Below are 26,933 nucleotides of genomic sequence, written 5' to 3' on the forward strand. Positions count from 1 at the left end.
TGCCCTTATCTGGTGTATTGGTTTTCCTTCACCATGGAGCGCCTCTATCCTCTCTTTTAGATCTCCATTAAAAGAATAGTGCAGTGAAATATTACTCATCCCCTATCCAAAAGAAAGGGGATAATTTATAGATTGCGAGAGGGTCCGACGAAACCCCCCACGATCTCCTGAAAGGGGGCCCCGGCAGTCTGCCAGAAGCAGCTGTTCTGACCCCCACAGGAAGCCGCTGCCAACATGCCCCTTCCATGTATTCCATAGAGATCCATGGAGGGGTCGTGTCGGACGCTGCTCCATGCGGGGGTCGGCACGCCTCCTTCCAGCAGACTGCAGGGGGACCATTCAGGAGATTGCGGGGGGTCTCATTGGTTGGATCCCCCGCAATCTACACTGCTCAAAAAAATTAAGGGAACATTAAGATAACACATCCAAGATCTGAATGAATGAACTAATCACATGAAATACTTTCCTCTTTACATAGTTTGCTGACGACAAAATCACACAAAAATTATCAATGGAAATGAAATTTATCAACCCATGGAGATCTGGATATATCACACTCAAAGTCTAAGTGAAAATCAAAGTGATGTAATGTCCTTAAAACAAGTCAAAATGAGGCTCAGTAGTGTTTGTGGCCTCCATGTGCCCGTATGACCTCCCTACAATGCCTGGGCATGATCCTGATGAGGTGGATAGTCTGTAATGCAATGTGGCATTGGTGGATGGAGCGAGACATGATGTCCCAGATGAACTCAACCGGATTCAGGACTGGGGAACGGGCGGCCAGTCCATAGCATCAATGCCTTCCTTTTGCAGGAACTGCTGACACACTCCAGTCACATGAGGTCTAGCATTGTCTTGCATTAGGAGGAACCCAGGGCCAACCGCACCAGCAAATGTTCTCACAAGGGGTCTGAGGATCTCATCTCGGGACCTAATGGCAGTCAGGCTACCTTTGGCAAGCACATGGAGGGCTGTGCGGCTCCCCAAAAGAAATGCTACCCCACACCATTACTGACCCACTGCCAAACTGGTCATGCTGGAGGATGTTGCAAGGAGCAGAACATTCTCCACGACATCTCCAGACTCTGTCACGTCTGTCACATGTGCCGAGTGTGAACCTGCTTTCATCTGGGAAGAGCACAGGGCGCCAGTGGCGAATTTGCCAATCTTGGTGTTCTCTGGAAAATGCCAAATGTCCTGCACAGTATTGGGCTGTAAGCACAACCCCCACCTGTGGACATCGGGCCCTCATGGAGTCTGTTTCTGACTGTTTGAGTTGGCACATGCACATTTGTGGCCTGCTGGAGGTCATTTTGCAGGGCTCTGGCAGTGCTCCTCCTGCTCCTCCTTGCACAAAGGCAGAGGTAGGGGTCCTGCTGCTGGGTTGTTGCCCTCCTACGGCCTCTTCCACGTCTCCTGATGTACTGGCCTGTCTCCTGGTAGCGCCTCCATGCTCTGGACACTACGCTGACAGACACAGCAAACCTTCTTGCCACAGCTCGCATTGATGTGCCATCCTGGATGAGCTGCACTACCTGAGCCACTTGTGTGGGTTGTAGACTCCATCTCATTCTACCACTAGAGTGAAAGCACCGTCAGCATTAAAAAGTGACCAAAACATCAGCAAGGAAGCATAGGAACTGAGAAGTGGTCTGTGGTGACCACCTGTCGAACCACTTGTCAGGCCCAAGGTATTGCATTTTATTGGGGGTCTGGCTGTTTGTTTACATCTCCTTTGAAGTCAAAGGCTTTTTTGAAGCAGCAGGATGTAAGGGGCACTCTGGTCCCATCATATAATCACACAGATAAGGGGGCCATTAAGAGAAAATACCCCCTGGTGGGATCAGAGGGGAGGGGGGAATGGAGTCTCCCTCCCAAGAAAGCAGATATGATATTTAAAACAATGCTAGACTAAAAGTTGGTTGTTCAAGGCTGTGGCATAAGCTGACAAGACCATCCTAACAACAGCTGGACTCACTCACAAGGACGGCTATATCATCATGCTGTAAGAACTTCATCTTTTGTTTTCTGAACTTGCCTTGCTAAACTCTTTCATATTTTTGTAACTGTATGTAATTTGTTTATTTTTATGCATAGCACTGTGATACCTTTTATCAGATTAGATGTTTAATTAATCAGCTCTGGTCTTTGATCTCTAAATATATGAGCTCACCTTTCTGAAGGCAGCTCTGGTGGAAACACGTTTATCTAAGGGTTAATTTGGTGACTTGCTGGGACTAGTAGTGCATACCCAGAGGTCTGGTGGCCTTAACCCTTGCACCATCACACTCTCTCTAATGTCTTGGCTGGACCGATAGGGTGTGATCGTGACACCACTCCTTTATTGGGGGTGTCTTGCTAATTGCCTATAATTTCCACCTGTTGTCTGTTCCATTTGCACAACAGCATGTGAAATTGATTGTCAATCAGTGTTCTTCCTGAGTGGACAGTGTGATTTCACACAAGTGTCATTGACTTGGCGTTACATTGTGTTGTTTAAGTGTTCCCTTTATTTTTTTGAGCCGTGTATAATGTATCCACTATGCTTTGGATAGGGATAAGTGATGTTTTACTACAGAACTCTTTTAAGCACTCTTGGTAAGTACTAACCACTACATACCAGGGACACTCTACAAGACCGGCCGCTCTTACAGATACTTACACATGACCATTTTTCCTGCTTTCATGGCATCAACTTCAAGAACTGACTAGTTACTGGCTCCTAATAAACAATTGTAATCACTCTTATCGGCCCCTGGCTACAGAAGCTCACAATCTCTTTTCTCTATATCATACACCCACTATTTTATAGGAAGACAAACAATCTATCCCTGTATTTGTATTGTTTGGGAGGAAACAAGTGAAAAATAACACAGAAAACTGAATGCAAGAGCCATCTCTGCGAGACAATGATGTTGGACACCAATAACCGTGCTTCCTATCACCCACACAACATAACCTTGACTTAAAGAGTACCTGTCACCAAATAAAACTTTTAATATAGTGTTACTTGTGTAATTAGAAGACACTTTCCCATTCACTTGCTTTCAAAATTATCAACATAAATTTGTTTAAAATGTAACAGAAAAAACGGCCACTAAGTGGCGCTGTTCTGTTCCCTGCCACAATTAATACAGTGAGTTTGGTCTCCTACCGGCATGGTAGGAGGCCAAACTCAGGAAGTACTTCTCTTCACTGAGCTTCATTGACAGCTGCAAAGAGCCTCACTAAAACATGCACAGAGCCTGAGGTCTTCTATTCATCGCAGCACTGCAACCATGTGAGGGCGGAAGTGGTCCCCTAGCAGGCTTCAGTGATGTCATGCCTGCTGGGAAACACCCATTTTCTCCTGCTGGGAGATTGCACTATGTGAGCAAGAAGAAAGGTAAGATACAGAACTTTTAACCCCTTAAGGACACAGCCCTTTTTCACCTTAAGGACTGAGCCCTTTTTCACAAATATGACCACCGTCACTTTACGAATTAATAACGCGAAAACGCTTTTACCGAATATTCTGATTCTGAGAATGTATTTTCGTGACATATTCTACTTTATTTTGGTGGTAAAATTTTGGCGTTAATTGCATCCTTTTTTGGTGAAAAATCCCCAAATTTCATGAAAATTTTGACAATTTAGCATTTTTCTAACTTTGAAGCTCTCTAATTGTAAGGAAAATGGATATTTCAAATAAATTTTATTTTTCTTCACAAACACAATATGTCCACTTTATGTTGGCATCATAAAATGGACGACATATTTTTGCTTTTTGAAAAAATTAGAGGGCTTGAAAGTAGAGCAGCAATTTTCAAAAATGTCATGAAAATTGCTAAATCTGAAGGGACAGATGTTACAGAACTACAACTCCCAGTATGCCTGGGCAGTCGAGGCATGCTGAGAGTTGTAGTTTGGCAACATCTGGAGGGCTACTGTTTGGGCACCACTGTAACAGTGGTCTCCAAACTGTGACCCTCCAGATGTTGCAAAACTACAACTCCCAGCATGCCAAGACAGCCTTTGGCTCTCTGGGCATGCTGGGAGTTGCAGTTTGGCCCCCATAGTGGTTCCCCCCCTCCCCCCCCCCCCCCCCCCACCACTGTCGATTCCCTACCTGATCAGGATCCTGCAGGCTCCGGTGAAGATCCCAGGTCCCCAGGCATCTTCTCCTGCAGGTACGGCCTCCATCTTATTCCCAGAGCCCCTCGACATCCAGGGGCGGGCAGAATGGGGGGTAGCCATGGCAACCCCCTGTCCTGCGCTGCCATTGGTCAGAACTCCGTTCTGAATAATGGCAGGGGATAGGAGTAGATCGCAGCTTTGCGACCTCACTCCTATCCTTTAGGCTGATCGGGGCTGTCACTGACAACTCCGATCAGCCCTATTTTCCGGGTGATCGGGTCACCAGAAACCCGATCAGCCCGGAATTGGAGAAAATCGCATGTCTGAATTGACATGCGATTTTCTCCAATCGCCGACATGGGGGGGGGGTCTCAGGACCCCCCTGGGCAATGTGCCAGGGTGCCTGCTGAATGATTTCAGCAGGCATCCGGCTCCGGTCCCCAACCGGCTAGCGGTGGGGACCGGATTTCCCACGGGCGTATGGATACGCCCTCGGTCCTTAAGGACTCGGAATGCAGGGCGTATCCATACGCCCTGCGTCCTGAAGAGGTTAAAGCTCTGATTTTTTTTTAAGGGTGGGAGGAACATTAGGAGTAGTGAGAGAGCATAGCCTGAGGTAGTTTAGAAAAGTTTATTTGGTGACAGGTACTTTTTAACAGGATTCTCTGAATTATTAAAGTAGGACCTTGAATGTTGAAGGATGCTGTGATAAGTGGTCCTGTATGAAATCCATCTAAACTGTGAACTACAAATCATTATCTAAAAGTCTAAAGTCTAAAAGGAACAGGTAAGTAGTCAGCTGAGAAACAAAACAGCCCATATACTCCTAACCTCAATCACTATCAGGGCCGGTTCTCCCTATAGGCTAAGTAGGCACCCGCCTATAGCACACTCTTGATGGGGGCGCAATTCCCACTGGCCCCTCCCCCCCGCTCTGTTCAGTATGTGCCTGGAACGCTCCCCCCCCCCCCCCCGTGCGCTCACACTGTCACTCACAGGTACCACATGCCACGCACATTGATTCAAATATCGCCCGCTCCAAACAACTGTGTCACCCTAGTAGTAAGGTGATTACATGAGGAGGAGGTTTGTTACAGTGTGTCACCCCAGTAGTAAGGAGAATACATGAGGAGGAGGTTTGTTACAGTGTGTCACCCCAGTAGTAAGGTAATCACATGAGGGGAGGTTTGTTTCAGTGTGTCTCTACAGTAGTAAACAGATTACATGTGGAGGAGGTTTGTTACAGTGTGTCACCCCAGTAGTAAGGAGATTACATGTGGAGGAGGTTTGTTACAGTGTGTCACCCCAGTAGTAAGGAGATTACATGTGGAGGAGGTTTGTTACAGTGTGTCACCCCAGTAGTAAGGAGATTACATGAGAAGGAGGTTTGTTACAGTGTGTCACTCCAGTAGTAAGGTGATTACATAAGAAGGAGGTTTGTTACAGTGTGTCACTCCAGTAGTAAGGTGATTACATAAGAAGGAGGTTTGTTACAGTGTGTCACCCTGATAAGGTAATTACATGATGAGTGTTACGCCGAGCGCTCTGGGTCCCTGCTCCTCCCCGGAGCGCTCGCGGCATTCCCCTCTCTGCAGCGCCCCGGTCAGACCCGCTGACCGGGAGCGCTGCACTGACACTGCCGACGGGGATGCGATTCGCATAGCGGGACGCGCCCGCTCGCGGATCGCATCCCAATCCACTTACTTGTCCCGGTCCCCGGCTGTCACGTCCTGGCGCACGCGGCTCCGCTCCTTAGGGCGCGCGCGCACCAGCTCTCTAAGATTTAAAGGGCCAGTGCACCAATGATTGGTGCCTGGCCCAATCAGTCTAATTAGCTTCCACCTGCTCCACGTCCATATAACCTCACTTCCCCTTCCCTGCTTTGCCGGATCTTGTTGCCCTTGTGCCTAGAGAAAGCGTTTCCTGTGTTTGCCATACCAGTGTTTCCAGACCTTTTGCTATCACCTTTGACTACGAACCTTGCCGCCTGCCCTGACCTTCTGCTACGTCTGACCTCGCCTCTGTCTAGTCCTTCTGTCCCACGCCTTATCAGCAGTCAGCGAGGTTGAGCCGTTGCCGGTGGATACGACCTGGTTGCTACCGCCGCAGCAAGACCATCCCGCTTTGCGGCGGGCCCTGGTGAATACCAGTAGCAACCTAGAACCGGTCCACCGGTACGGTCCACGCCAATCCCTCGCTGACACAGAGGATCCACATCCAGCCTGCCGAATCCTAACAATGAGAAGGTTTGTTACAGTGTGTAACATCAGTAGTAAGGAGATGACATGAGCAGGAGGTTTGTTATAGTATTTAACCCCAGTAGTAAGGTGGGGTGTGGCAAAGGGCGGAGCCAATGGGCGGAGTCAAGGGGCGGCAAAAGTAGCTTTCACCTAGGGTGGCAAAAATCCTTGCACCAGCCCTGATCACTATACAGTACACTGTAGCAGATTTAAGTACAGTAGATAGTAAAGCGGTATGTGAGCCTACTTACCTTCTTGGCAGAACACACCCTCGGAACAAACCTTGCAGCTGCCCCTGTGTCCTTGCCCAGTTTGGTCATTGTAGGTCCCAGCTGGGCACGGATAAGCATGGGAATTTCGAGTGCCTATAGGACAGTAAAACCCTGCAGGACACAGAGAGAGTTCTCCAGGTGGCTGAGACATTCCCTCCAAACAGAAGTACCCTGTAAATATGTAATACCTCATTAAGATGTGTCTATTACAGCTAGTTCAGAGGGACATCAGAAAACACTATGCTGACCTGCAGGGCAGAGGGTGCATTCACTCTGCTGAAGAAGTCCTTCCTTGTCTGAGAAGGTCCCAGTTGGGCAGGAAGATTTGGTGGCGCCATCAGCACAGAAATAACCTAAACAGAGAATAATTAGCATTGCAGTTACACATGGTGAATGCAGACATTGTGGAATCAAGTGACAGTATTCTTATATCTCTGATGTCCCAGTACTGGATATGCATCTCACAGTCCTATCAGCTTGAGTCCCTGCACATCCCCCGGTCTCGCCTGCACAGTACCCCTATAATCTGCATAATTGTATATTATGTGTAAAGTATCTTTCATATGGTCACATGGTTATTGATCACATGATAATGGTTTTCACATGTTAAAGTCACATGTTTTATTACCCTGAGAGCACCAGGTGGCCAGATGACCCGCAGCTAGCCTATGGGCTCCTTGCTCAGCCCCCTTTATAAGAGGGGGAGGTACTACAATCTCTCTCTTGTGACTCATTCTCTGTTGAGGTCAAGTCCAGTCCGGACGTCTCAGAGCCAGTGTCCAGCACATCCGGAGGCCTCAAGCCTAAATTACAGCCACAAGTCAGTAAGTCAAGTCACCTCTGTCTTCTGTCACCATCCTCAGTCAAGTCAAGTCTATTATAGTCAGCGTGGCTGTCCTAAAGCCTGTCAAAGTCACTGCAAGTCCCAGCAAGCTGCGAGGTCCCCTGTGTTACTGGCCACCTCTCTGGGATCCTGGCCTAGCTGTAAAGACTGTACCATGTATCTACCTCAGTAAAGCTACCGTTAACCCTGACCTGGCCTTGGACTTTTATTTGCCCTGCCTAACTAGGACTAGCAGTGGTACCGTTCGGGTGGTTCTCGGTAAAACCACGCCCTGGCATCACGAACATTTAGGGGTTAACACCATCTGCCCCTGGGCTACAACATCTGCCCCCCTACACCTCACATTGCACCCCCGTGGCTCACCACATATGTTAAAGGGCATGTTCATTTTGAAAAAAATAATAATAATTATATCATTTTTTCAAAAGTCTACAAGAAATAGAGTCAATTCAGCACATTACTGATCTTATTCTAATCCGAAGTTATATCATGTACTGGGAAAGTATGAAGCGTTGCCCGATCTTCCTACCTAAACCTTGTGGGAGACATTCTTGTCCTCATAGCCCGACCTGATATCCCATCTCATGTCCCGTCTTCAGGTAGGGCTGAGCTGTGATTGTAGCCTGAAAATAGAAGTTGGTGTGGCTTTGGGGGCATTACTTAAAAACCAGACCAACACATTCACCCTATTATACTCCAGAGCTGTACTCACTATTCTGCTGGTAGAGTCAATACGTAAAAACATTAAATTTCTATTTAGGACCCACAGAAAGCCTTATGACTCGCCATAACATCTATGAAGGAGAAGACACGTTAGCTTGGTCTTGCACTCTCCCCCCACCTTCTTGCAGCTCATCCAGTCCCTTGTTATAGTCGCACTAGTGCGGTCCGGGTCCTCGTACATGACTGGCCTCATTATATTATATGAGAGACACCACTTATAATCCACCTCTCCCTGGATCTATCTGGACAACAAGCTGAAAACTGGGTAATTGCTTCATAAATACTGGATAGGGCACCCGCTGTGCACAGGAGACAGAGCTGGGATCCAAGTGTGGACATAACTAGGGGATAGTAGTACAACACAAATAATAGTGTCATATTGTGCAAAAATACACAATTGTGTCATACAACACCATATATTATTCACACACTGAAAAAACAGGTACCCGCACTCACCGCTTAGCTGCTGTAGGTTGACTCCTTCGGCTCCCGGACAATCCGGTATCAGACCTGTAGCAGGGCGCTAAGAAGCAAGGCGACTACTGGCAACATTTTGCGCTAATTGCGCTTTTTCTGGCCTTCAGAAGCGAGGCGACTGCCGGCGAAGTTTCACGCTAATTGCGCTTCTTCTGGCCTCCATGAGGCCGGAAGAAGCGCAATTGGCGCGAAACTTCGCCGGCAGTCGCCTTGCTTCTGAGCGCCCTGCTACAGGTCTGATACCGGATTGTCCGGGAGCCGAAGGAGCCAAGCTACAGCAGCTAAGCGGTGGGAGCGGGTACCTGTTTTTTTCAGTGTGTGAATAATATATGGTGTTGTATGACACGATTGTGTAATTGCGCTTCTTCTGGCCTTCAGAAGCAAGGTGACTGCCAGCGAAGTTTAGCGCTAATTGCGCTTCTTTCGGCCTCACCGAAGGAGTCAAGCTGCAGCAGCTAAGCGGTGGGTGCGGGTACCTGTTTTTTCAGTGTGTAAATAATATATGGTGTTGTATGACACAATTGTGTAATTGCGCTTCTTCTTGCCTTCAGAAGCGAGGCAACTGCTGGCAAAGTTTCGCCCTAATTGCGCTTCTTCCGGCCTTCAGAAGCGAGGCGACTACCGGCAAAGATTCACGCTAATCGGAAGAAGCGCAACTAGCGCGAAACTTCGACGGCAGTCGCCTCGCTTCTGAGCGCCCTGCTACAGGTTTGGTACCGGATTGTCCGGGAGCCGAAGGAGTCAAGCTACAGCAGCTAAGCGGTGGGTGCGGGTACCTGTTTTTTTCAGTGTGTGAATAATATATGGTGTTGTATGACACAATTGTGTAATTGCGCTTCTTCCGGCCTCCAGAAGCGAGGCGACTGCCGGCGAAGTTTCGCGCTACTTGCGCGAAACCGAAGGAGTCAAGCTACAGCAGCGAAACGATGAGTGCGGGTACCTGTCTTTTCAGTGTGTGAATTTGGTAGATGACTTTGGGCTTTCTGGTTCCCAGCACCCCCGGATTCGCAGGCACAAGGATTGTGGTCTACCGCAGTGACAGCTCGCACTGAGCAGTGACCTGTCATACTAAGCTAGGTCTCCAACCATAATAGTGCCATCTTCAGTTTTCTAGTAGTTGCAACAACACCATATATTACTACACAAAGCACATGTAATACTGCCATACAGTGTAAACATAAAACGACACAGAAGAGTGCCAAGATGTGCCCAATTAATACCACCATACTGTGCCAAAAATGAACAGCACAGCAGAATGCCAAATATCAACACTATCTGTGCACACATACTAACACCATACCGTGTCCTTATAATGCTGCCATACAACGTCAAATAACAGAACCTTTTGGTGGTCATGTAATACTTCCATAAATGAACAGGTGACAATGCCACGTGGCACACAAAAATTACCATTTTCTAATGCCAATAGTACTAGAGAATGACTAATAACATACTAGCCATGGCCATAACACTATCATATGGTGCCAATATAATACCACCATAAAGTTAGCAAAGCAGTGAAAAGCAGTGTCCAAGTACTGACCTGAAATGTTTGGGGCCTCAACAATAAATTAATTGGGCACTAGTCAAGATTTACAACACTAATATTGTCTGCTTGTAGAACATCTATCTTAAAAGGGAATGCGTCCACTATATTTTTGTCCCTGGCGTATTTTCGTGTTTATTCACACCATATATTCACAATAGCAACTCGCGACTGTGAATATATGGTGTGAATGTGATGAGGGCAGATGTTATTACCCTGGGCCAGATGGCATTAACCCCTTGTGTTCGTGATGCCAGGGCGTGGTATTACCTCTACACAACCCGAAGGTATCCCACTGGATTCTGGACGAGGCAGGAGGGCCAATAATGACTCTGATACCAAGTTACGGAACAACGGCAGCTTTACTGAGTCAGACAGATGTAACAGTCTTAGCTTGGCTAGACCTTAGGGCTCGCTGGGACTTGTAGTGTACTTGGACAATTTGATGCAGGACCACACTGACTTGACACAGATCTTGACTGACTTGACTAGGACTGACTAGACAGACTTCACCCCGTTTGCAACTTACCAGGTTTTGACGTTCACCTGTGGGGCAGTAGACTTTTGGATGCTTGGATGCGTGGTAGACTTCAGGCCTTCTCAGGACACCAGACACTTTTTCAGGACTTGACCTCTTTGTAACTCAGCTAAGGCTGGGTTCACACCACGTTTTTGCAATACAGTTCCCGTATACACTTTCATTTTGAAAGCCGTACAGAACCGTATTGAAAACCGTATGCATTGACTCTCCATTGAAAACTATATGCCAAACGATGCATCAGGTTGTGTCCATTTTGCATCCTGTACGGATTTATCAGTTTTTTTCCCCCGTACCCAAAACCATAGCCTACCACGGTTTTTGCTCCGGATGAAAAACCGTATTGAAACATATATGTTTTTTTCTTTTTTTGCTTTTTTACATTGGAGTCAATGGGAACCAGACAGAACTGTATGTGCATATGCTTCCATCCAGTTTTCACCGTACTTTTTTTTTACTTTGCACAGTTTTTTTCTTGGAATTTCAATCAAAAAAGTGAAACTTTATTCATAATGGAATGAAAAGTTAAAAACATAAGTTTTTTTTCATAAAAAACGGATGCAACCGGACATCATTTTTCAAACCGTATACAGTTTTCAACAGTATACGGATTAAAATTTGTACACACGTTTTGATACAGTTTAGTCCGGTTTTGAGGAATCCTTTTTTCATTCAAAAACCTGATTCGGGAACTGTATTGCAAAAACGTGGTGTGAACCCAGCCTAAGCAGAAAAAGAGACTGAGCTAGCTCCACCCAGGGTTTATATAGGGGAGACTCTATGGAGGAGTCACATGGTCGCTGGTACCTTCCTTGGTTACAATGCATAGCAACATTACTTTAATGTGTATGACAATTCATACACTTTACATTAGCTAACATAGGTGTTTAAACTTAGACATGGAACATGCTACAGGGGGGGGGGGGGGGGGTCACTGAATGGAGTCTGCCTGACAGGGCAGGAAGGGTACAGGGGTGCAACTGCTGTACTGGGCCACCACATGAATAAACACTAAAATGGCACTTAAATGCTGTGAATCATGTTGTGTGTGCACCAGCCAAGTGTAATACCTGGGGGGCAGAGCTTGCACTCTGTTCGTCCTTCTGTAGTTACATAGTACCCTGGCTGGCAGGTGACTGGCCCACCATTGGATTGATAAGGGTCGTCTACATTTGTCGTTGGGGGACAGATGCTACACATGCAAGAACTTATCTGTCCGCTGCCGTCCTTCAGAAATCCAGTGGGTGAAATGACTGTTTGAATCCGGCCGGCAAAGGGGCAATAACTACCTGGAGAAAAACAACAAGAGCATTAGGGTGCTTTCACACCATGTTTTAAGTTAACAGCTCCTAAATTCGGCTGGGGGAGGGGAAACCATGTGCTCCCGTACCCCAGTGGGACCGGCGCTGAAATTCATTGACTTTAATGAGCCGACCGGAGTCACCGTTTGACTCCGGTCTGCGCTTTTCTGCCCTGTATCCGGTTTTGTGACCAGACCTAAAACCGTAGTATACTACAGTTTTAAGTCCGGTCAGAAAACCGGATACGAGTCGAAAATGAGCCGACCAGAGTAAAACTGTGACTCCGGTCGGCTCATTAAAGTCAATGGATTTCAGCGCCAATCTGGCTGGGGTACGGGAGCACATGGTTTTCCAGAGGAATCTTAGAGACAAAAAAAACTTATTTTGATGTCCTATGTAGTGATAATTACTATATATATACATTTCCAGCAGCTAAAGTTTAAAGGGGTTGCCGAGCAAAAGAAATAACCTGTGTATGGTGTCAAAAAGTATAATAAAGCAACTTACTAATAGAGTGTTATTAGCCTTACTGTACAGATCTGTACAAAGCTGAGCTGTCCGGCTTGTAGCTGTAGTGTCACGTTCCACTTTCTGAATATTGTCTGCTCCATCCCTACTTCCCCCTCCTAACCTGTCGTCTCAGGACGAGAACAGTGATGTGAAAAAGGAGCTCATATTACTGTTCATTAGATTTATGACTAATATAATCACAGATACAGCAGAGAGCCTGTTCTGATGGAAACTACTGTGACTGAGAAAGGCTTCCTGCCTCCTTATCTAATGAATCATAGATCTAATGAGCAGTATTATGAACTCCCCAGTTGACATCACTGGTCCCCTCCCAAGCAGACAGAAGTGGATTGGGTGAGGAGGGACAGGAGCTCTACATTCAGAGTGTGTGATGGGACATCACAGCTACAAGCCAGTCAGCTTAGCTTATAATAAAAGATCTGGGCGGTATGGCTAATAACATTATATTAGTACGTTTCTTTATTATACTTTTTGACACCGTACACAGTTTGTGTCTCTTGCTGGACTTTAAATAAATGAAGTTTACAATTACTTTTTAATAAGAATCATTTTTAATTTCTAATATACATTGATGGCTCTCTTTAGGGAACCCTCAGCCCAAATCCAGGTTAAAGGGGTAGTCCAGTGGTGAAAAACTTATCCCCTATCCTAAGGATAGGGGATAAGTTGCAGATCGCGGGGGGTCCGACCGCTGGGGCCCCCTCCGATCTCTTGTACAAAGCCCCGACAGCCCGCAGGAGGGGGGCGTGTCGACCTCTCAATACAACTCTATGGCAGAGCCGAAGCGCTGCCTTCGGCAATCTTCGGCTCTGCCATAGAGATGAATTGAGGGGGTGCGTCGCCCGCCGCTTCGTGCGGTGGTCGACACCCGCTATCTGGCCGGAGAGCCTGGCCCCCGTACAGAGAGATCGCAGGGGGCCCCAGCGGTCGGACCCCCGAGATCTCAAACTTATCCCCTATCCTTAGGACATGCGCTGGCCAGCTTGGTAAGTGACCAGCGGCACGTCATCTTCAGTGTTCCGACCACCGCTTCTCCGGTCCGGGAACTAATGGGGCAGTACACAGGCATACAGCCTCCAGTCATTCACTGTATATGGCTGGAGGCTTTATGTCTGTGGGGAACAGTGCCAGCCTAATGTGGGGGAACCCTGCCTAATGTGGGGGAACACTGCCTGCCTAATGTGGAGAGAACTATGCTGCACCTAATGTGGGGGGAACACTGCCAACCTAATGTGGGGAGAACTATGCTGCACCTAATGTGGGGGGAACACTGCCAACCTACTGTGGGGAGAACTATGCTGCACCTAATGTGGGGGGAACTCTGCCAGCCAAATGTGGGGGGGGAACACTGCCAACCTAATGTGGGGAGAACTATGCTGCACCTAATCTGGGGGGAACATTGCCAACCTAATGTGGGGAGAACTATGCTGCACCTAATGTGGGGAGAACTATGCTGCGCCTAATGTGGGTGGGGGGGGGTGGGGGGGACACTGCCTACCTAATGTGGGGAGAACTATGCTGCACCTAATGTGGGGGAACCCTGCCTACCTAATGTGGGGAGAACTATGCTGCACCTAATGTGGGGGAACACTGCCAACCTAATGTGGGGAGAACTATGCTGCATCAAATATGGGGGGGACACTGCAACCTAATGTGGCTAGAACTATGCTGCACCCAATGTGGGGGGAACACTGCCTACCTAATGTGGGGAGAACTATGCTGCACCTAATGTGGGGGGAACACTGCCAACCTAATGGGGGGAGAACTATGCTGCACCTAATGTGGGGGGAACACTGCTAACCTAATGTGGGGAGAACTATGCTGCACCTAATGTGGGGGGAACACTGCCTACCTAATGTGGGGGGAACTCTGCTGCACCTAATGTGGGGGGAACACTGCCTACCTAATGTGGGGAGAACTATGCTGCACCTAATGTGGGGGAAACACTGCCAGCCTAATGTGGGGAGAACTATGCTGCACCTAATGTGGGGGGAACTATGCTGCACCTAATGTGGGGGGAACTATGCTGCACCTAATGTGGGGAGAACTATGCTGCACCTAATGTGGGGGGGGGACACTGCCAGCCTAATGTGGGGAGAACTATGCTGCACCTAATGTGGGGGAACACTGCTAACCTAATGTGAGGAGAACTATGCTGCACCTAATGTGGGGGGAACACTGCCTACCTAATGTGGGGGGAACTCTGCTGCACCTAATGTGGGTAGAACACTGCCTACCTAATGTGGGGAGAACTATGCTGTACCTAATGTGGGGGGGGGGACACTGCCTACCTAATGTGGGGGGAACTCTGCGGCACCTAATGTGGGGGGAACACTGCCTACCTAATGTGGGGGAACTCTGCTGCACCTAATGTGGGGGGAACACTGCTAACCTAATGTGGGGAGAACTATGCTGCACCTAATGTGGGGGGAACTCTGCTGCACCTAATGTGGGGGGGGGGGGGGGGACACTGCCAACCTAATGCGGGGAGAACTATGCTGCATCAAATATGGGGGGAACACTGCCAACCTAATGTGGGGGAGAACTATACTGCACCTAATGTGGGGGGAACACTGCCTATCTAATGTGGGGGGAACTCTGCTTCAACTAATGTGGGGGGGACTCTGCTGCACCTAATGTGGGGGGAACTTTGCTGCACCTAATGTGGGGGGGTTACTACGTCCTGACACCAGCCCTAGAGAGTGACATGCGTGAACATCAAGGGGGGGGGGGCCTCCGTGTCCATTTTGCTTGGGACACCCAAATTCCTTCAAACGGCCCTGGGCATGGGAATTGTCAAAGCTTTGGCTGTCCAAGCGTACTGGGACTTGTAGTTTTGCAACAGGAGGCACCATGGTTGGGAAACACTGGGGTATACAGTATATCATATTAGTAGGATATAATGATAACATAGGGTACATAACTTTTGACTTGTTTCCTCTTGTAAGGGAAGTGCGCAGCATGTTACACTCTTCTGATCCTCCAAACCCTTTATACAAAGTGTCCCCCCCAACCTTTGTATTGGGAATTCTCTATTATAAGGGGAACAGCCTACGCCCCCATCTCCGCCATCGTACGGTGAAGCAGTGCCAGTCGGGCTCTTCGGCAGAGCAGGTGTTAAGCGGAGCGCGGTGCCTGCTGTTTGTCAGATCCTAGGCATCTGATTTAATGAGAAGGTCTCTGCTCCACTCATCATTTCTCTCCTCCTGACAGGCTGCGCCTCTCTGAAGGTTCGCTTCATTATTTAATGAGAAGGAATAATTATCGGCTTATTTATCTCCATGCCCCGGCACAGTAATCACTTGATTTTCTCATTACATTGTTCCAAAATGGAGAGAAAACAAACTGTACCGAGCCCTCAGTCCTGGCTGGATTAGGTTATTCGCCGGTAATGAAGGCAATGATATGAAGCGAAAGGCTCCTGTCACCTCCGCCTGACAGTCCCCGTGCTTCAGTCCTGGATTATATCTAACCCATCATCGCTTGAGGGAAGGGGTAACGCAGTGCATACTGTGCTCCGTGCCCAAAACTGGAAAAGTTACCAAACTGTCTGACCTCTAGAAGGACCTACATAAATTCAAAAATCTCCCCCATAGTGTGCAAACAGGGTGTCTCCAGCTGTTGCAAGATTACAACTCCCAGTACTTTCATTCTTCCAGAGGCCTCTTCAAAAATGAAAGAAGTGATCTGATTGGTTGCTATGGGCAACTCAGCAACTTTTCCCAGGGACTCAGCCCATTTTCACCTTAAAGGGGTACTCCGGTGGAAAACTTTTTTTTTTTTTTTTTTTAAATCAACTGGTGCCAGAAAGTTAAACAGAATTGTCTATTGCTTCTATAAAAAAAAAAAAAAACGTAATCCTTCCAGTACTTATTAGTGGCTGTATGCTACAGAGGAAATGCTTTTCTTTTGGGATTTCTCTTCTGTCACAACCACAGTGCTCTCTGCTGACCTCTGCTGTCCAGTTTAGGAACTCTCCAGAGCAGGAAAAAAATCCCCATAGCAAATATATCCTGCTCTGGACAGTTCCTAAAATGGACAGTAGAGGTCAGCAGAGAGCACTGTGGTTGTGACAGAAGAGAAATCCAAAAAGAAAAGCAATTCCTCTGTAGTATACAGCCCCTAAAACGGTACTGGAAGGATTAAGATTTTTTTTTTACTAGAAGTACCGTATTTTTCGTCCTATAGGACGCACCGGCGTATAAGACGCACCCAATTTATACGTGCAAAATCAAAAAAAATAAAGATTTTTAACCCAATAGTGGTCTTCAACCTGCGGACCTCCAGATGTTGCAAAACTACAACTCCCAGCATGCCCGGACAGCCGTTGGCTGTCCGGGCATGCTGGGAGTTGTAGTTTTGCAACATCTGGAGGTCCGCAGATTGAAGACCACTGCGTAGGAGGTAATATTCACGTGTTCCCGCCGCTCCGGACCCGTCACCGCTGCCCTGGATGTCGCTCCATCGCTGTCCCCGTCGCTCCGGAACGTCTCTGCTGCCGGCCGGGTATCCTCGCTCTCTGTCGCCGCCATCACGTTGTTACGCACGCCAACGCACGTACGCGACGACGTGATGACGAGGAAGGAGAGCGCCGGCCATACAGGGGATCCCTGAACGGAGAAGACACCGAGGAGGCAGGTAAGGTCCCTCCCGGTGTCCTGTAAGCACTAACCCGGCTATTCAGTCGGGGTGTTCGGGACCGCCGCGGTGAAATCGCGGCGGTCCCGAACAGCCCGACTGAACAGCCGGGTTAGTGTCACTTTCCCTTCAGAGGCGGCGGTCAGCTTTGATCGCCGCATCTGAAGGGTTAATACAGGGCATCGACGCGATCAGTGATGTCCTGTATTAGCCGCGTGTCCCGGCCGTTGATGGACGCAGGGACCGCCGCGATAGGGGTGTATTCACCGTATAAGACTAACCGACTTTTTCCCCCCAGTTTTGGGGAAGAAAAAGTGCGTCTTATACGGCGAAAAATACGGTAATTTACTAATCTGTTTAACTTCCTGGCACCAGTTGATTTAAAAAAAAAAGTTTCCACCGGAGTACCCCTTTAAGGACTCAGCCCTTTTTTTGCAATTCTGACCACTGTCACTTTATGCATTAATAACTCTGAGATGCTTTTACCTTTTATTCTAATTCCGAGAATATTTTTTCGCAACATATTCTACTTTAACATAGTGGTAAGTTTGCGTCGTTACTTGAATTCTTTTTTGGTAAAAAATCCCAAAATTTTATGAAAATGTTGAAATTTTGGTTTTTTCTAACTTTGAAACTTTCTGCTTGTAAGGAAAATGGACATTCCAAATAAATTATATATTGATTCACAAATACAATATGTCTACTTTATGTTTGCATTATTAAGTTGACGTGTTTTTACTTTTTGAAGGCATCAGAGGGCTTCAAAGTTCAGCAGCAATTTTCTAAATTTTCACAAAAAAATTCTAAATCTAAATTTTTCATGGATCAGTAAAGTTTGAAGTGGATTTGAAGGGCACTTGTAGTCCGCTGCAGGCATCCTCCATTGCATGCATTTTTATGCTGGGGATCGCCCCTAGCAACGGACTACAAGGGCAGGATCTGCTCCCCCAGTATAAATGCACAACCGCATTTGGGGTTGAGCACCTCCAGCCATTTGAGACCACGTTTTTTGTTGTTGCCTAATTTCTCTCGAGCAAGGAAATACCTCATATGTGGATGTAAAGTGTTCTCCGGGCACAGTAGAGGACTCAGAAGGGAAAGAGCGACAATGGGATTTTGGGAAGTTAATTTAGCTGAAATGGTTTTTGGGGGGCATGTTGCATTTAGGAAGCCCCTATGGTGCCAGAACAGGAAAAAAAACAACAAATACATGGCATACTATTTTGGAAACTACACCCACAAGGAACGTAACAAGGGGTACAGTGAGCCTTTACACCCCACAGGTGTTTGACGACTTTTTGTTAAATTAGGACGTGTAAATAGAAATGATTTTTTTTTTACTAAAATGCAGGTTTTCTCCCCTATGTAATGTAATAAGGGGTACAGTGAGCATTTACACCCCACTGGTGTTTGACAGATCTTTGGAACAGTAGGTTGTGCAAATGAAAAAATAAATTTTTCATTTTCACGGACCACTGTTCCATAAATCTGTCAGACACCTGTGGGGCGTAAATGCTCACTGTACCCCTTATTACATTACGTGAGGGGTGTAGTTTCCAAAATGGGTCACATGTGGGGGGGGGGGGGAGGGGTCCATTTTTCTGGCACCATGGGAATTCTTCAATTCCAGACAAATTTTCTCTCCAAAAGCCCATTGGCGCTCCTTCTATTCTGAGCATTGTAGTTCGCCCGCAGAGCACTTTACATCCACATATGGGGTACGTTCTTACTCAGAAGAAATGGGGTTACACATTTTGGAGGGCCTTTTTCCTATTTTCCCTTGTGAAAATGAAAAATTTGGGGTAACAATTTTTGTGAATCTATTTTTTTTTCATTTTCCTTTTTCAACTTTAACAAAAACACCTGTGGGCTGTTAAGGCTCACTATACCCTTTGCTTCATTCTGTGAGGGGTGTAGTTTCCAAAATGGGGTCACACGTGGGTATTTATTTTTCTGCGTTTATGTCAGAACCGCTGTAAAATCAGCCACCCCTGTGCAAATCACCAATTTAGGCCTCAAATGTACATGGTGCGCTCTCACTCCTGAGCCTTGTTGTGTGTCCGCAGAGCATTTTACATCCACATATGGGGTATTTCCGTACTCATGTGAAATTGCATTGCAAATTTTGGGGGTCTTTTTTCCTTTTACCTCTTGTGAAAATGAAAAGTATGGGGCAACACCAGCAGGTTAGTGTAAAAATGTTTACTTTTTTTACACTAACAGGCTGGTATAGACCCCAACGTTTCCAGTGATCTCCAAACTGTGGCCCTCCAGATCTGGAAGGCTACAGTTTAGAGACCACTGTATAGTGGTCTCCAAACTGTGGCTCTTTAGATGTTGCAAGGCAACAGGGAGCCACACCTCGCCGCCGCCGCCGCTTGCAGGACAGTTCCACCGGGGGAACCGAATTTTAACCCCTCCGCCCCTGATCTGCTATTGGTCGGTCACTTCTGACCGACCAATAGCAGGGATAGGAGTGGTGGCACCCCTTCAGGGGGATCCTACGTATTTTCCGGGTCACCGGAGACCCGTATGACCCGGAATCGCCACAGATCGCCGGTCTGAATTGAAGCCGACAAGTGGGGGGGGGGACTCAGGACCCCCACTGGCGTTGGCACGAGATGCCTGCTAAATGATTTTTAGCAGACATCCCGGTCCGGTCCCCGCCCGGTGGCCAAAAATGTAGATTTTTTTTTTTTTTTTACTTCTGCACAAAAGGTCTGATTACATAACAAGCAAGTGTTTCCCATTCATTGGCTGATCACAGGCCCTGTTACCCAAGACAATTATCAAGAACGAAAAATCCTATGAACTCTCATTCAGACGGCCTGTGTATAGGGCCTTTAGGCTCTGACTGCTTACTAGTATGCACGCTTCACACTATCGCACCACACTTCAAAAACAACCATATAGGGAATGTTTCATATCTTTGGTGTGAATTAAACTTGAAAAATACTGGTGGAAAGAATCTAAGACACAGATGATACCTGGCAGACAGGGCAGACACGTCGATGAGCTCCACGTAGAAAAGAATCCCGGGGCGCAATCGACACAGCGAGTGTGATTCTCTGACGGCTCCTGTCCTGGCGGGCACAGCTGGATGGAAAGAACCGTCACTAGGAATAATATTGCAACACCACAGACCACCTAGACCAGTGTTTTCCAAACAGTGTGTCTCCAGCTGTTGCAAAACTACACCTCCCAGCATGCCTGGACAGCCAAGGGCTGTAGTTTTGCAACAGCTGGAGACACGCTGTTTGGAAAACACTGACCTACATGACCAAAACTTATTCAAATGTATTTCTCTTTTTCGTTTCATAATACATTATTATACATTATTAAAAAAGGCAGCCATCTTGCCTGAGCTGTTTTAACAGCATTAAGTGATATGCTTTACGGCAAGCCCCACAAATTCACAGACCCTATTCTTTGTGTGATAGCCTGGGGGTGTAGGGTATAGGGGTGTAGCTGAGTGGTAATTAAAGGGTGTCTGATTAACCCTTTCTATTCGTGATGCCAGGGTGAGGGCTCCTCTGCAATGCTTGTCCTACCGCCACCCTTCCCAAGAGCGATAGGGAGGTATGGAATAAGTGAATGTCCACAACCGGAGAGCTTGCTGAAAACAGTCGGGAACTTTTACTGAAGATTTTATGCAAGCTTCATAACCGGAACAGTCTCTATACATGCAAAGTCTCTTAGAGATTGACAGTAGTTGGGACCTTAAGCGTTTTAGAGTCCGTAGACTAATTTGCGCTGTGCCGCTGGATTTAGGGGATTTAGTTGAGGTCCAGCAGTCACGCTAGCTTTAGTGGGTGTTTAGTTTAGAACTCACGGTTTGATTGAGGCTGAGGCCAGCAAGCTTCAGGCCTAGAGTCTCTTTGTAAGTTGTGCAGATCCGTCCTGATAGTCCGGCATCCACGAGAGCAGCAACCCAAGAGAGCGATCGTTGGCTACAGCTCCCTTATATGGGCAGGGGCTGGACTTAAGCTGATTGGTCCAGTACTTCTTTCAATCATCTTTACAAAGGGTTATGGGTAATCATGTGACCCAAGGACCTCCAAAGGTCCTCCAACATACCATAGAGGAATTAACATGGTCACATGACCGAAGGTCCTGCGACGCTACAAAGGTAAGTATACTAATATGCATTATATTAAATATACCCATTATTAATTATGTACACATAAACATTATAAAATTAGAGAAGGAGGAGGCGACTAGGGGCTGTCCCACCTGGGGGACCCTACCTGAACGTAGTAACTCTGACTTTGGGGACCATCATACAAGGTACGGTATGCAATACGGTACCGGGACACCACATTTGTATAGGGCAGGCTTGCAAGCATGCTCTGTGACCTGTGTAGAGGTCATTCTACAAGGGAGGGGGGATGCTGAGCTGCTAATGTCTTCTTTATCTTTTAACTGGGATTACTTTCCAGCAGCCTCCTCCTCCTTATCATCACAGACCGAACAGGAAGTCTCAGTTTAGTTTTAGGCCATGGAGTTGAAAATGAAAACTGCAAAATTTCAGGATTATTTTAAAATATAGATAGTTAAATGAAAAGTTAACAAAAAAGTTCAACATAAAGACTTGATTTAAAGTGTACAAAAAAAAATAAATTTGACATGTTGTAGAAACATTTCAAAAGTTTTGATGGGTCGGGTCTGAGAGCTTAGACCCTGACCAATTGTTAGACCGAGCAGGGGAGAAAAAAGTAACTGACCGAGACAATCCCACAGACTTTTATTGTACATTTGTCTTATTATTGTCTTATAATTATTATAATGTGAACACGAACCTTCCATTCTCGACCATCCGGACAGACAAACCCATCAGGACATTGAGAACAGTGCAGCTCCCCCTCCAGGGAGTAATACCCGGGCCTACAAGGATGTAGTAGACCTGATGACTGATCACAGGAGAAGCCGGATGGACACGGTCTACAGGCCTGGCCCGAATCCAAACCAATGTAACCTGGCGGGCAGACCTGTGAAAAACAAAAACATGACAACAATAAAGCCGACAATGACCATATCATACAGGTGAACTCCTGTATTTTCCTGCCCTAACCTGACAATCGAGGATGTCGCTTCTCCCTGGTATGGGGTTGGCTGTACCGGGTGGGCATTGTCTGGGCGCAGCAGATCCTCCAGGGCAGCTGAAATACACAATTCACAAGAAAGATGATTGTATAAATATATAACAATATTAAATATTAGAATTAGAAATATTTTTCTTCTCTTTTTTTTTTTCCAATTTAAATATTATTTTTTTTATAAATAATAATAATACATATTTTTAGTTGTTCTTTCATTATATATGAATTTTACAGCTTTTAATTAATAACATTTATTATATCTGTTACACTTACTTTTTAATATTTTCGTATTTTACTGTTTATTGTAATACATATACTGTATATATATATATATATATATATATATATATATATATGATTAAATTATAAAAAAAATATTTTTAGTTGTTCTTTTATTATATATGTATTTTACAGCTTTAATTTAATAACATTTATTATATCTGTTAAACAAATGTTATTTTATTATTTTTCGTATTTTACTTTTTATTCTAATATATATATATATATATATATATATATAAAATTATAAATAATTAAACATATTTTTAGTTATTCTTTTATTATATATATGTATTTTACAGCTTTAATTTAATAACATTTATTATATCTGTTAACCTTATTATTTTTTTTTTTTTGTATTGTACTGTTTATTGAAATATATATATATATATATATATATATATATATAGGTATATATATACAATTAAATTATAAATAATTAAACATATTTTTAGATGTACTTTTATTATATACCGTATGTATTTTAAAGCTTTAATTTAATAACATTTATTATATCTGTTAAACTTATTTTTTAATTTTCATATTTTACTGTTTACAGGGTAGAATCACACGGGCGGGGGTTTACAGTGAGTTTCTTGCTGCAAGTTTTAGATGCAGCTCAAACTCCCAGCGGGAAGCTCACTGTGAACCCCCACCTGTGTGAATGTACCCTAAAAACACTACACTACATAACACTAACACAAAATAAATAGTAAAACACCACATATACATATACCCCTACACAGTTACACCCCCCTCCCAATAAAAATTAAGATCGTCTGGCACGCCACTGTTTCCAAAACGGAGCCTCCAGCTGTTGCAAAACAACAACTCCCAGTATTGCCGGACAGCCATTGACTGCCCTGGCATGCTGGGAGTTTTGCAAAAGCTGGAGGCACCCTTTTTGGGAGACACTGCCATAGAGTAATTCTGATAAGGGAGGCAAGTGTAATCCTTGCATCCGTCCCTATGCAAATCCCAAATTTAGGCCTCAAATGCGCATGGCGCTCTCTCACTTCGGAGCCCCATTGTATTTCAAGGCAACAGTTTAGTGCCACATATGGGGTTTTTTCGTACTCGGGAGAAATTGCCTAACAAATTTTGGGGGCTTTTTCTCCTTTTACCCCTTATGAAAAGGTAAAGTTGGAGTCTACTCCAGCATGTTATTGTAAAAAAATATATATTTTTAACACTAACATGCTGATGTTGCCCCATACTTTTCATTTTCACAGGAGGTAAAAGGGAAAAAAGACTCCCAAAATTTGTAACGCCATTTCTCCTGAGTACGGAAATACCCCATGTGTGGATGTATAATGCTCTGTGGGTGCACAACAAGGCTCAGGAGTGAGAGCGCCATGTACATTTTATGTGATTTGCATAGGGGTGGCTGATTGTTACAGCGGTTCTGACATAAACGCCAAAAAAAGAAACAAAATGCAGAGCACGTTACATCCACACATGGGATATTTCCATTATCAGAAGAGATGAGTTAACAAATTTGGGGGGGGGGGCATTTTCTCCTATTACCTCATGTAAAAATGGTAAATTTGAGAAACAATAAAAAATAATTCATTTACACATCAGACTTTAACGAAAAGTCGTCAAACACCTGTGGGGTGTTAAGGCTCACTGTACCCCTTGTTACGTACCTTGCGATGTGTAGTTTTCAAAATGGTATGCCATGTGGGTTTTTTTTTGTTGCTGTTATAGAACCATATGGGCTTCCTAAATGCGACATGCCCCTCAAAAACCATTTCAGCAAAATTTCCTTTAAAAAATCCAAATGTGGCTCCTTCTCTTCTGAGCATTGTAGTGCGCCCGCAGAGCACTTGATGTCCACACATGGGGTATTTCCATACTCAGAAGAGATGGGGTTACAACTTTTGGGGGGCATTTTCTCCAATTACCCTTTGTAAAAATGGTAAATTTGGGGGGAAAAATGCATTTTAGTGAAAAAAATGAATTTCATTTACACATCCGACTTTACTGAAAAGTCGACAAACACCTGGGGGTGTTAAGGCTCACTGTACCCCTTGTTACGTGCCATGAGGGGTGTAGTTTCCAAAATAGTATACCATGTTTTTTTTTTTTTTTTTTTGCTGTTATGACACCATAGGGGATTCCTAATTGCGACATGCCCCCCAAAAACCATTTCAGCTAAATTCACACTCCAAAATCCCATTGTCGCTGGTTCCCATTGTCGCTCCTTCCCTTCTGAGCCCTCTACTGCACCTATAGGACACTTTACATTCACATATGAGGTGTTTACTTACTAAGAAATTTGGTTACACATTTGGGGGGCTTTTTCTCCTTTTACCCCTTGTAAAAATTCAAGAACAAGAACATGTTAGTGTAAAAATGGCCAATGGCCGGACGAAGCACGTCAAGTGTGCGAAACAGGAGCTCGGTCGCCATCCACTGTCCCCCCACTACCCTTCTCTTCTGTACCCTATTTGTAAGTATGCTTCAATAAAGAAGACTTGCAAGCTGAATTGGTGAGTGCCGTTATTTTCCGTTTCTTACGGACTGATTTTGAAAATTGCTTGCCATATCTGAGCACCACCTACAGCAACACAGCTACACTAGCACCCATCTGCCGTCTTACATCCCAGGACACCACAAGCAGTGCCGCACTACCTCTATTGAGATTTGTAAACTACTTCTATTAAAAAATCTTAATCCTTTCAATAATTATCAGCTGCTGAAGTTGAGTTGCTGTATTCTGTCTGGCAAAAGTGCTCTCTGCTGACATCTCTGCTTGTCTCAGGAACTGCACAAAGTAGAAGAGATTTGCTATGGGGATTTGCTTCTAAACTGGGCGGTTCCCGAGACACGTTTCATCAGAGAACACTTAGACAGAAAAGAACAACTCAACTTCAGCAGCTCATAAGTACTGAAAGGATTAAGATTTTTTAATAGAAGTAATTTACAAATCTGTTTAACTTTCCGGAGCCAGTTGATATATATATAAAAAAAAAGTTTTTTCCTGGATAACCCCTTTAAGGTCATAAGGGGCTTGGTCCTTAAGGGGTTAAAAGCCCTTTCAATAGGCTAGAATCACACTAGCAGATTTTTTTATTTTTTATTTTTTTTTGTGAAACTTTCATGAGCCAAAGTCAGGAGTATATTTTTGTTGTTGAAAAAAACTGCATCAAAAGCTGCATGTGTGATTACCGCCATATAATAGTAATTAGGGGAGCCTATAAATGGAGCATTAATGAAAGTGTCAGGATGAAGGTAATACGATCTACCACTACATAAATCAGTAATGGGTTTTCTCTATAAACCTTAATTTAACTTTTTTATTTTTTGCTGTAATGGAGACTGCGGGATATGAGCGTGTCTTGTCATCGCAGCTATTTTATTCATAATTATTGTGATACTAGATAAACGTATATCTGCTGTACTTGGCACAAGCACATCCCCCCCGGGCGCTTTCCATTATACACATGTAAAAAATGTAGGACAGATAAAATGAGAAATAAATGGGGAGAAAATATAATAATCCTGCCCTCCGAGATGATGTAGAATAATCAATATCACCAGATTAATCTTCCGTCTTTTTTCTGCGTCCCAGTGACCTCTGAAATATATTGTATCCATCAATCACCAATCACTTGATTTACACCGAGAGGTTTGGAAAATATGAAAAAGAGACAAAAGGAATTTTAATAATGGAGAAGAAAAATATGTCAGGATTGTGGGGTCTCCGGGGAATCTTCTCCTGCAGCTGGAGTCAAACTCACCCATCAAAGGAAGTAACACGAGGAATACGAAAATACCAGCGAGATCAATGGAAAGAGCTCGGGGGATAATATAGGACACGTCACCTCTATTCCTGGTACATGACTGAATGGGAACATTTTAATACTGCAGGCAAAATGGGGTAAAAAGATACACCACACTAGGCACATGTCTAGGGCAGCATCAGTATGGGGGCACCTTCAAATTTCATAAATCCTACATTAATGGCATTATAACGGTCACAGATGAGTGAATTTTTTGCCCATTTTTAGCGCATGTTTCACACAAAGGGGGAAGATCAAAACTCAAAGGAAAAGTGAAGCAGTTGCCTATCCCAACCAAGCAAGTTGACATTGTGTTGAAAAACCTCAGCGATCTCTGTGCAGCACCCGGTGTTCATTAAGAACGCTGGGTCTGGGTGGTGGGAGTTGTGACGTCACGACCACGCCCCTTGTGATGTAACACCACACCCCCTCAATGCAATTCTTTGGGAGGGGGCGTGGCGGCCACCCCCCCTCCCATAGACACACATTGAGGGGGTGTGGCGTGACAATACAAGGGGAGTCGTCGCAAACATTCGGAACA

At 45.3% G+C, this 26,933-nt stretch overlaps 1 protein-coding gene across 1 annotated transcript in view; it reads right to left on the reverse strand.

Annotated features, from left to right (window-relative positions):
• LOC130293183 (uncharacterized) overlaps positions 1 to 26,933 on the reverse strand; it is a 294,563-nt gene that overhangs the window by 255,776 nt on the left and 11,854 nt on the right. The window contains exons 3-8 of the mRNA XM_056541664.1: positions 22,298 to 22,385; positions 22,026 to 22,214; positions 20,214 to 20,322; positions 11,827 to 12,045; positions 6,877 to 6,981; positions 6,608 to 6,799 (exon numbers count right to left, since the gene is read on the reverse strand). Coding sequence (XP_056397639.1) covers positions 6,608 to 6,799; positions 6,877 to 6,981; positions 11,827 to 12,045; positions 20,214 to 20,322; positions 22,026 to 22,214; positions 22,298 to 22,385 — 902 coding nt within the window. The remainder of the gene's footprint in view (positions 1 to 6,607; positions 6,800 to 6,876; positions 6,982 to 11,826; positions 12,046 to 20,213; positions 20,323 to 22,025; positions 22,215 to 22,297; positions 22,386 to 26,933) is intronic.

This window comes from Hyla sarda, chromosome 10, assembly GCF_029499605.1.
Source record: "Hyla sarda isolate aHylSar1 chromosome 10, aHylSar1.hap1, whole genome shotgun sequence".
In the NCBI taxonomy this organism is placed as follows: Eukaryota; Metazoa; Chordata; class Amphibia; order Anura; family Hylidae; genus Hyla; species Hyla sarda.